The sequence below is a fragment of the Lactuca sativa genome, chromosome 9 (assembly GCF_002870075.4).
Source record: "Lactuca sativa cultivar Salinas chromosome 9, Lsat_Salinas_v11, whole genome shotgun sequence".
In the NCBI taxonomy this organism is placed as follows: domain Eukaryota; kingdom Viridiplantae; phylum Streptophyta; class Magnoliopsida; order Asterales; family Asteraceae; genus Lactuca; species Lactuca sativa.
Window position 1 is genome coordinate 214715090 of NC_056631.2, and position 11271 is coordinate 214726360.

At 39.4% G+C, this 11271-nt stretch overlaps 1 protein-coding gene across 2 annotated transcripts; it reads right to left on the reverse strand.

Annotated features, from left to right (window-relative positions):
• Positions 1–1013: 1013 nt before the first annotated feature.
• LOC111899005 (glycine-rich RNA-binding protein RZ1A) lies at positions 1014–2732 on the reverse strand. Of its 2 annotated transcripts, none has more exons than XM_052767173.1 (4): positions 2574–2732; positions 1931–2059; positions 1285–1851; positions 1014–1200 (listed from the first exon to the last, which is right to left on the reverse strand). In XM_052767173.1, exons 2-3 carry the CDS (start codon positions 2039–2041, stop codon positions 1297–1299), a joined length of 666 nt encoding a protein of 221 aa, XP_052623133.1. In that variant the 5' UTR covers positions 2042–2059; positions 2574–2732; the 3' UTR covers positions 1014–1200; positions 1285–1296. The 2 variants fall into 2 exon arrangements, with proteins under 2 accessions (XP_052623133.1, XP_023750649.1); XM_023894881.2 differs by having other exon boundaries at positions 1931–2069; positions 2574–2728.
• Positions 2733–11271: the final 8539 nt, after the last annotated feature.

Here is an 11271-nt window from a genome sequence, read left to right on the forward strand (position 1 = left end):
AAGGGAAAATTCAACGAAGTAGAAGGATGCTGTAAAATAAATTGTATACATTATTTAGTTACTACCATCTCATGAAAAATAGCAGTAAATGACCATGTAAGCTTCACCCTAGATCATGCAAAACAAGAATTATAAATAGTAAAAGTACATCATGTCCTTGAGGACACAACTCATCAAGTAAAGATCAATTCACAGAAGGAAAATCAATAAATGCAAGCGCAAACAAAAGAAAAGATCGGATACCAAGTAGCAGATAAACCAGTCAAGTAACAAGTTTCAAACCGCATACTTGCAGAAAAGGTCAGGGGTTCAAGTCTCAGTAGCCGCAATTCGAACTATTCAAGAGCTTTAATTTCAATGTGAATTAGGCACTCTATCTGCTTTACATCTCACATGATGTTTCTGGGAGAATGGGACAGAGAGATGTGGGCCAGCTCGGCTCAAGGGTTGCTGAAAAAATAACTTTTACAGAACGATACATGTTCTTCCATGATACACGACTCGAAAAAAGCATCAGCATCCACCAAAAAATGTGATTCAAGGGCAGAAGTGTCACGAGGAAAAAACAAGAACAATGAGCACACAAGGAAGGAATTAGCAAACTCAGCAAGGCATGGCTAAACAAGGACAACAAGAACCATCTTCCCAAAACAAAACCAAAGCCAGATGCCATGAACAATCTCAATCTCCCCCTTTTTGATGATCAATTATTGATTTGCAGATAAGCTGCTTGTGCTCAAAAACCATTCCCAATTTTATCATGTTTAATCACAACCAACTATCAACATATCATGTACCCAAAATAGCCACATATATTTAGCCACAACACTGAACACAGCCTGCCAAAAGGTCAAACACATTAATAAAATACACACCAAGAGTATATTTTTTTTTTCAGTTGATCAAGTCACAAAAATTTACCTCTATTTTGTCACCAAAAGAACCCAAAAGTAATTTGTTTGTGTATAGAGATCATCATTCATCATTCATCATTAATCACTTATGCAAGAAAGTAGAGAAAGAGAGCAGCATTTTAGAACACACCGAACCAATCCAACATAGAAGTAGTCGAGTCCCAAGTTGTGAAAACTTTCAAAAGTTTGATTTTGATTCATTACTACATTGTACGAATTAAAACGAGACATCTTTCAGAAACAAAAACCACCACCATTTTCATCTTTTTAGATCCTCCATCATCATCTGCAAAATCAAACAAATCCATCACATCACAATTTCTTACATCAAACTTCAATATATCTATATCTATATATATATATATCATACCAGAATCTTCCATCATCGGAAACCGCCACTTGATCGGCGTTCGTATGGTCCAGAACGGTCACGACCATACCGATCACTGCCGCCACCGCCACCACCGCCGCCATTCCTACTGCGTCCGTTATTACGATCTCCATTCCTGTCAGGACCATAACGACCACCACCGCCGCCGCCTCCGCCGCCACGTCCACCACCATAACGGTCATCCCTGCCACCGTACCTACCGCCACCTCTATCGCCTTCACTTGGACATTCCCTAGCAAAATGTCCAGGCTTACCACACTTGAAGCAATCTCCACCACCACCACCACCACCACCGCCACCACCTCCACCACCACGACGGCCGCCTCCATCACGGTCACGACCGCGGTCACGCCCACGATCACGGTCACCGCCACCACCATAATCCCTGCCTGAACCACCTTGAGGTTGAGCTTTGTCTACTGTGATGTTCCTTCCATCCAAATCCATTCCATTCATTGCTTCAATTGCATCTTCCATCGCTTGCTTTTCATCAAAAGTCACAAATCCAAATCCTCGTGAGCGTCCAGATTCCTTGTCTACAACCACCTAAATAATATGAAAAAACAAAAATGTAAAGAGATAAATATGTGAAAGAATCTAAGAAAGCTTGTAAACCATATGTTACCTTTGCATCAAGAAGATGTCCAAACTTTGAAAACGCATCTTTTAGAGCTCTATCAGATGTTGACCATGATAACCCACCGATAAAACAGCGGTATTCCACATCATCAGACATGTTTACAGCTGCGCTACACTAGTAAACACTAAACAGAGCATTAGCATCAAAAATTAAAGAAGCATGTTTTGATAGTCTACTGTGAATATATAAACTTTCCCCAATCGTCAATCCTCAAATTGAAAACCAAACAGCTAGATCTTAATTCCTGATTTGCTAATTTTATATTATCTTCGAAATAAACAAATCAGGGAGATGATTGAACATATAGAATCATGATGATTGGTGTGAAAGTGAACAATACGATGCCGAAAAGTACATATCGCAATTCGCAAACATAAAATTAAAATTTAGAAATACGATTACGATTGACAAAATAATTATCCACCGTTCTGAAAGGAAAGTAAAGAACTATCAAGATCATGCTTCTAATCATGAAATAGATTATACTCATCAATTATACACAAAAAACGCAAAAGAAGAACATCAATCGCAGCTCACAGATCAAACAACAAAAACTAAAGAGCATCAAGATCTAAGTATAAAGGAATTAAAAGCGGCACAAAAGATATAAATCAGTAATCTTTCTTACCAGTAGAACGATACGATCGAGTGAAGAGATTGGAAAATTTTCTAGTAGTTAGCGTTGATTTGACGAAAGAATGATATAAAAGCTTAAGACCTACGCGGCTACGCCTGCCCTATCTATACATCTGTACGGAGTTACAAACGGGTTAAACCCGTCCCAGATCAATTGGGCCCGAAGGACTAAATGGGCTTCTCCATTTCAATTTTGAAAAATAAACTTCTAAAAATATTTTGGTCCCTTTGGTCAATTGTTCGGTAGAAATTTGAGTTTTAGACCTAGTTTTCTAATTTTGACACCATTAGTCCCTATTGTATTCAATTTCATCAAAAGTCGTCCTTTGCTCATTTATCATGTTCACACTACTATTAATGAGTCTCATGTGTCTTGTATTAAGGGTATTCTAGTCATTTCAAGTCTTCATCTTTTAGGTAAACGTCTTGTCATCCACCATAAATAGAGTAATTATGCCTACATATTTCATAATTGATCTCTAACGTAATGTTGAAACCTTCTCCTAAGAAAACATTATTGCCTTCATTACGATCTATCGATCAAGCCAGACTCTTCCCTTTCGAACAGGTAGTACCTGAAACCATAAACCACAAACTGTAAGCACGAAGATTAGTGAGTTCCCCAAATACCACGTACTATACATAAAATCATATAATGGGACCCGCCCGGCATCGAGCCCCGCTTGGTAAACAGATATGTCAGTCATCAGGCCTCACCTGGCATCGGGCCCCATCCGGTATAAGCATATAAACATATAAACACACAACACATGTCATAATCACATAGATAAATAGCATAAAGACTAGCCTTCAGGCCCCACCCGACATCGGGTTGTACCCGGTAATCGTAAAACACATATAAATAACTAACATACAATATACTCATCAGGCCCCGCCTGGCATCGAGCCCTACCCGGTAAACATAAAACACATAACACAACCAAGAGTCACGCAGACAACAAGCATACTAGCATGACAAATCATAGGCTGACATTGGTGCCTTCGACCCGCTAAACATAGTGATGAGACTCACCTCGAATGTTGAAGCTCACTAAAAGAAATCCCTAGTTGTTGCCCTAATGATTCCGCAAGCTATCAGAACAAAATAACACCCAATTAGCAATTGGGTTCCAATCTATGGTCCATAATTTATACTTGGGGTAAAATGACCATTTTACCCCAGGCCCAACTTGAACCAAAAGTGAGGCCCAAATCCATAAACCAAAAGGCCCAAAACCAAAAGATCCACAAAGGCCCACTTATGGCCTAATTTTCAAATTGGGCCCAACCCCTATATGGGCCTTATCCTAAAGCCCAATAATTTCCTTAGTCCCAAAAAGTTGATCTCGAATTGCCCAAAAGGCCCAAATTAACAAGGTAGCCCAAAGGTAGAAAGCCCAAAACACAACATATCCAAAGCCTAGCTTAGCGTTGTACACGATGCCTACACTCAGCTACGTTGGGCGTACTCAATGAATCCTGGTTGTGACCAAAACTAGGTATGTTAAGCGTACGTCCAGTTACGCAGGGCGTAACCTGACTCGCTCTAAAAATGATTTTATGGCTTAACCACTAAAGCACTTTGCACCCAAACTTCATAAAACCTTAAAATAAAGCTCTTAATGCATAAAGTCGACACCTTTATGCATTTACATGACTTAATGGGACCCAACAACCATCTTAATCCATTAAGACCCATTCTAACCCAACTAGAACATGCATGGACTAAAAGCAATGATCAAGATACCATTTTTACGAACTTAAAAACTCAGAAAGGGCAAGATCTAGCAATCTTATCTCCTGGAGTGGCTCAAACTCACAAGGAGGACTCAAAACCCATAAGCATAAATATAGCCTAAACCCATAAAACATAACAATAAGCCAAGTTATGAACTTTATACCTTAAATGAGCAGGAAATGAAGCCAAGAGTCTGAATCTATAAGTCTTCCTTCGAACCACAAGCTAGCACCAAGCACCCTTTCCTTGAAAATGAGTCGTAACAACCAAAATTTCCAAACAAATTTTTCATTTTTAATTAATTAAAACATTCCCATAACATATGAAATCTCAATGACAATTTTTTCAAAATCCATATCATCAACACTTTATTTCAAATATCACAGATTACAAGAGGCATCCTTGAGGCGACCCCGGTGATTTTCGGGTCAATGAAGGAAGGGATCATCAAGCTGATGGAGGAACGACTCAAGGCATTCAGGAGTGACATGGCACCTGGCCAGTCCGGTACACGTACGCTCTCCTTCAAGGATTTCAGGGGATGCGGCACGTCAGACTTTCACGAGGTGAAGGACCCTATTGTGGCGAGGAGATGGATTGCAGACATCGGGTCTACACAGTTGACGAGCTTGTGCCTTGAGGGCTCGAAGGTCTGGTATGCTACAGGATGTTTGAGAGACAAAGCCAATGTGACATCCCCATTTTCACGGCCAGAAAATACCGATTTTGTTTATGCTTTATAAAAATCATAGTATCTCTTTTAATAAAAAGGTTGTGGAATTTGTTCCCAGTAAAACATGATAAATGCGTTATCAAAGCATTTCCGAAGAAAAGTATTTTTATTCATTTTAAAACATTTGGGATGTTATTGTCAATACAGAAACATAAGCATAAACAGAACTTACATTCATTATCACTAGTGATTTATATCTCCTTAATCTTTCAGTGTAATGTGACTTTATATCAGCACCTGTGATATAAACAAACTGAGTGGGTCAGGTTGGGAAACCTGGTGAGTACAAAGGGTTTTCAACACACAATAATATAATTATTATGTTTAAACATTTAAACAAACAATCCAATTACCTATCCCCATTATCTTCTTTATTCTACCCTAAGAATTCAGCTATTCCTCGTTTATTTATTCCTAAGCGTTATCCTAAGGAATAAACACGAAATCCATCGTTGCCAAGGTTTACTCAACAAGCACTAAATCCATAGTTACCAAGTTTTATCTCGTTTATTGACAGTATCGTTTCCGAGACTCCTCTCGCAATACAGGTTAATGGGTTTTATCTCATTTATCGACTGTATCGTTTCCGAGAATATACTCGCAATACATGTCAATGGGTTTTTAGAGTACACCTGGTGAATACACAATTCAAAACACCTACAGGTTGCGAGCCTTCTAGTGTCCACTGAACTGTCTAGAATAGACTGTGGTTGTCACCCATACTCTGCTGGATGACAGGGCCAACACTGGGGTTAAATGTTGGTGATTTTATATCACTAATATTATTTAAATGTAATGGGGTTAATTTGTTGATCAATGTCACTTTGACAATTATCGAACAAATTAGTATGGTGCGGAGTGCACATTTGTTTGATTTTGTCATTGTTGAAAGTATACTGCTATTTAGAGGCGAAGCCGCTGAACTGACGGGGGTCCGGGGGCGGCAGCTCGTGGCTGGGGTCGTACTGCTAAGTTAGCGCGAATTTTTTTTATTAGTTATGTTACTATATAAAAAATGTCTCAGAAATCCATATTTTGATAAAAACACCCGGTTTTGTGATCCATTTATAGACCCGATTTTATGGTAGTTTATGACAGGTAATATGGCCGTTTTTGAACAGGAAGTTATTTATATATAACTACCATATGGTAGTTTTAAGACAGAAAGTTAGTTTTCTGTTATATATGATCAATTTCGGATTCTCTTTTGGGTACAGACTCATAACATGTAACATCCCAAAATACGAGCCAAAAATTTCATTTTTAAAACATGTATTTAGCAAAACACTAAGATATAAACATTCAACGTTCATATCATTTCACAAGATATTGTCTATCTAGAAAACATTTTTTTTGTAAAACATAAAAGTGGCAGAGTACAAATTCCCAGGAAGATCTCATAATGCGGAATACAAGCAGGTGTGTGATGTACCGTTACCGCGCCGGCTCCTTCCCCTTCGAAGAAGAGGTACCTGAATGTCACACCCCCGAACCAGACGGCGGAAACGTCCGGGGGCTGTTGTGACTCAATTGAATACCATCACAATGAATATACATGAAACATAACATCATTCGTCACCAACATTTAAATATCACAACTGATAGTGTTTACATCCATTACACTGTCTCAAAATATTAGATGTCCAAAAATAAATTGTTCATTGATAATTAAACGACCGCAAAACATCATAGAGTACAATCCTTTCTTCACTTTATCTGTTACCTGAGAATACAAGTATTTTGAAAATCGTCAACATATGAAATGTTGGTGAGTTCATAAGTAATGTTTGAAATCCAATGTTTTGTATTGTTTGAAAACCACCAGAAAATCCGATATTTTCTGAAAAGAGCTTAGTATAAAAAGTGTGAAGATCCATAAGTATGCTTGTTTGTTTCTATAAATGTAAGAATACGATTTGCAAAACTCGGTATGTAGTTCAAAAATGTATTAATTGAAACCCTAGGAAAACCCGACGTTTTCCTATCACTTTACTTTAAATAGTTCATGTGTTGGTACTTTGTTACGACAGGTGTATGCATTGAGCTCCGGAGACCTTGGATTAACAGTGGGTTGTGAATTGTTGTAACGTACGTAAATGAAAACGACCAGTTGACAACCGTACAAACGACCCTTTAGGCATCGCTCGCACTTATTCACATAATCCAACCCCCCGGACTCATGTAGCCCCACGACCGAGAGGAAAAAGAAGGTGCGAAGCCCCCGGTAATTCCCTACGTCGTTCAAGGCTATAGTGAATGCGAAGGACCCTTAGCCCAACTCGCATTTGAGAAGTCTCGACTTTGCTAGCAGTACCGAAGGACCCTTGGGGACCAGCAGCACGTTTGCCATTGAAAGTCCTGTTACGCTGTGTTAGATCATATAAGATCCAACAACTCGTAAGGTTGATGTCTTCGGGCCTAAAGATCAGGTCATTGGGCTAGCTAGGCCCAACAATCAAGATTTTACACTTTTGGGCCCAAAGATGGTGTATCGACGTCGGTGCACTCTCGCGTGTGTATTGAATTCCCAAATTTTCCGTGTATGAATCGAGTTGTCGTCGTGTTAGTAGTTTCGGATTTGTTATTGATTCGAGACCGAATCAATTCGTTTGATAACAATTTTTGGTGTTGTCGTGTATTGTAATTCGTCGGTAGTCGCAGTGTCAATATTTGATCACAACGGATGTATTGAATTAACATTGACATTTTTCTGTTACAGCCCCTCTTTATGTTGTAAATTTACTTTTTCAACCCTTTGAATAAATGAATTTCCGGTTTAGTCCTTAAACCATTTTTCTTGGCAATGTAACACCAAAACTTATTGAAATTGATATTTTTCAGCATATTTTTAGTTGAAAATAGTTTTAGTCCCTGAAAATACAGTTTTCTCAGTTGTAACCCCTCTTTTTCGCAACTTTTACATTTTTGGCCCAAATTGGAAAATTTTTGCAACTTTGGTCCTTTTTAATTATGAAAAACATTTTTAGCCTTTAAAAAGGATTTAGAACACTAATAGTCCACTGTTTTACCGAAAAACACAGTTTCAGCCCTCCAAAACAGTAAATTTCGCATATTGGGCCCTATTGGGCCGAAAATGTCATTTTTAGCCCATTAAGCTTGAAATTTATATTTTTAATCCTCCAAATGAGTATATTTCCAGAAAATATTTTATTGAAACTGCTTTGACTCCTCTCATCCATCAAAATTCGTAATATGTCATTTTGGGCCCTTTAACTTTATATTTTTAACATTTTGTGTCCAAAAATTGAGTTTTTAGCCCAAAGAAGATGTTATTAAGCCACTTAGTTATTTTTCTTGAAATACTTTGTATGTAGAAATATAATTGATGCTAGTATCATTTATCATAAAGTATATCTCGATTTTTAGGGGCTTATGACTAGATCCAACATCATAATCACACAAAAACACACATATAAGCATAGAAATCATACAAGGCATACAAATACATATAGATCTACACATTTGCTTGTATCCCCCCCCCCCCACAAAACTTATAAAACAGAAAAATAGGGAGTATGAAGCTCACCTTAGGGTGTAGTTTCGGTTTTTGAAGAAGAGATGGAAGAAAACTTGGTGATTTTTGGCCCTAGCTCCCCTTGATGAAGATCTCGAGTTTATGGAGTTTTCTAGGATGATGATCACCAAAGAAACTTGTTTAGAATAAGTGATCTTATATGAGAAGGGAGTTTTGTAACTTAGACATGGAGAAACTTACCAAAGGATGATGATTATCTTGTAAAATCCTCTTGAAACACAAGAAAAATTTCGAGATTTTGAATGGAGAGGAAGGATGATTTCTTGAGTAATCTAGAGAGAGTTTGTGAGGTGTGTGTGTGTGTGTGTTACTCACGGCCGAAACAAGAAGAGGGAGGGAGAGAGAGAGTTGCATGGAGAAATGAGATTAGCATGGATGTTTGAGGGATATTAGCTTGGATAACCACCATATAATAATAAGGTGGCATGAATTAGGTCAACCCTTCTTCTTTTCTTCTTGGATTTGGGCCTTGGGCCAAGAATTTTGAAGGAAAAAGGAAAATTTGGGCTTTTATGCCCTCTAGCCCATGTAGAAGTTAAGTTGGATGAGTTTTAACCTAAAGTAAATATAATATGATTTTTACACTTTGTTGGACTAGTTTAGGTTATTCATGGTTCAAAACTCTTAATTTATTTCATTCTAGGCCCAATATGGCCCATAATGTTGAAATAAATTAATGTGGGTCCAATTAGAGCCCATTTAAAGGCTCTAAGCCCATGATTGTCAAATTGGAAGCTTATTGGGCCATTGAGTCCAATAAGGAAGTCCTAGTCCAAAATGGACCTAAACAAGAGCTTCTAGGGTTTCCAATTGCTTGATGACTATTTGTAGTATTTGTATGATGTATTTGATTGAAGTTTTTTTGATGTCATAATAATAGGTATCACACATGCTCTTAAGTTTTTGATTCAACATTTTACTTAGGTATAGTGATTACAAGACACAAAATTTCTAATTGTGACACTGAAACCAAAACTGAAAATTGTAAGCATGAAGCTTAGTGAGTTCCCCCACTGTACCACATACCATATAATCACATAACATACATATACTGTTGGGAATATCTGGGTGCCCGACCTACCCCTTCGGTCCTTACGACCGAATATTGTCGGACATATCTGGGTGCCCGACCTACCCTTCGGTCCTTACGACCGAATACTGTCGGGCATATCTGGGTGCCCGACCTACCCCTTCGGTCCTTACAAACGGATACTGTCGGGCATATCTGGGTGCCCAACCTACCCCTTCGGTCCTTACGACCGAATACTGGGGACTATTTCACCCCTACTGCTACCACATAACACATATCACATAGCATCATATCATACTAGCACATAAACATAAACATAACACAGGTAGTAGCAACCCCAGATGAATATCACAGAGACAATCATCTACCAGACAACTCATACTGCTGGGCCGGCATTGTGGCCGTAGACTCACCGCTACTGGAAGGTAACTCACCTCAAAGTAGCCGCTGATCTGCGTGGGAACTGACTGTCTGCTGCTGCTGTCGCTCCGGAAATCCTCCGGCTATAATTCCCACAAAACCTTTAGTCAAATACTGCTAACCGACCTCAGGGTAAAATGACCATTTAGCCCTTACCAACCAAGAGTCAAGTCAAAGTCAACTGCCAGTTGGCCCGACTCGCCGAGTTGACTTGTCAACTCGCCGAGTCCCTATCCCTTTGTCCGACCATAAACCCGTCTCTACTCGTCGAGTTAAGCATTGACTCGACGAGTTCTCCTTCTAAACTAAAGGCCAATAGTCCTTCATCCTACTCGCCGAGTTGTATGAACAACTCGCCGAGTTCTTCTTCATCCGAAGAACACTCTATGCTGAGACTCGCCGAGCTGTATGAACAACTCGCCGAGTCTGTTCTTGAGGCAAGAAGATTGCCTTGAAATTGCCGAGTTACTTCATGAGTGAGTCTGGCTTCCGACCCACTGAGTCACACCCCCATGACTCAGTGCTCCAACCCGTAACACGAAAAATGGGAAAACTCGGGGACTCGCGACTCGACTCGCTGAGTCTGCCACATGCAAATACTATACACGCGATTTTGCTTGAATCCAGCTCATGCCATTCATAGATCTGGGTTCCTAGGGCCTGATTAACACGTAAAGTTTCCAACTTTACGTGTAAATAAACACCCATGAGGGTTTTAGGGCTCAAAATGCACCAAAAGAGTAGATCTAGGGCTTTCATGCAATATGGATCCATAAAGGCAGTAGATCCAAGCTCCTGGAGCTCAATCATGCCTAGATCTAGAGGCTAAACAACTTATTACAAACCCTAAAACACAAACAAGCTTGGGGAAAGGCTCAAGAAGGACTTTCATGGAGCTACAAGGGACATTAAGCATGAAAACAGAGGGAAACTGAGATATACCTCAAGGAAATCACTGAGATAACCCAAATATGCCTGACCTCCTTCTTCTCTTCTTGATCTACTCTCCTTCCCTCTCCAAATCTTCAAGAAAACACACCAAAATGCTTCAATCTCACAAGGAACAAGGCTTGAGAGAAGTATAGGGGCTCTGAGGGTAAAGGGGGCGAGCTTAGGGGCGGATAAGAGGGTTTAAATAGGGTGCAAACCCTTGAAATTTAGGGTTTCATCAGACAGCGAGGACTCGCCGAGTCCAGAATATGGACTCGCCGAG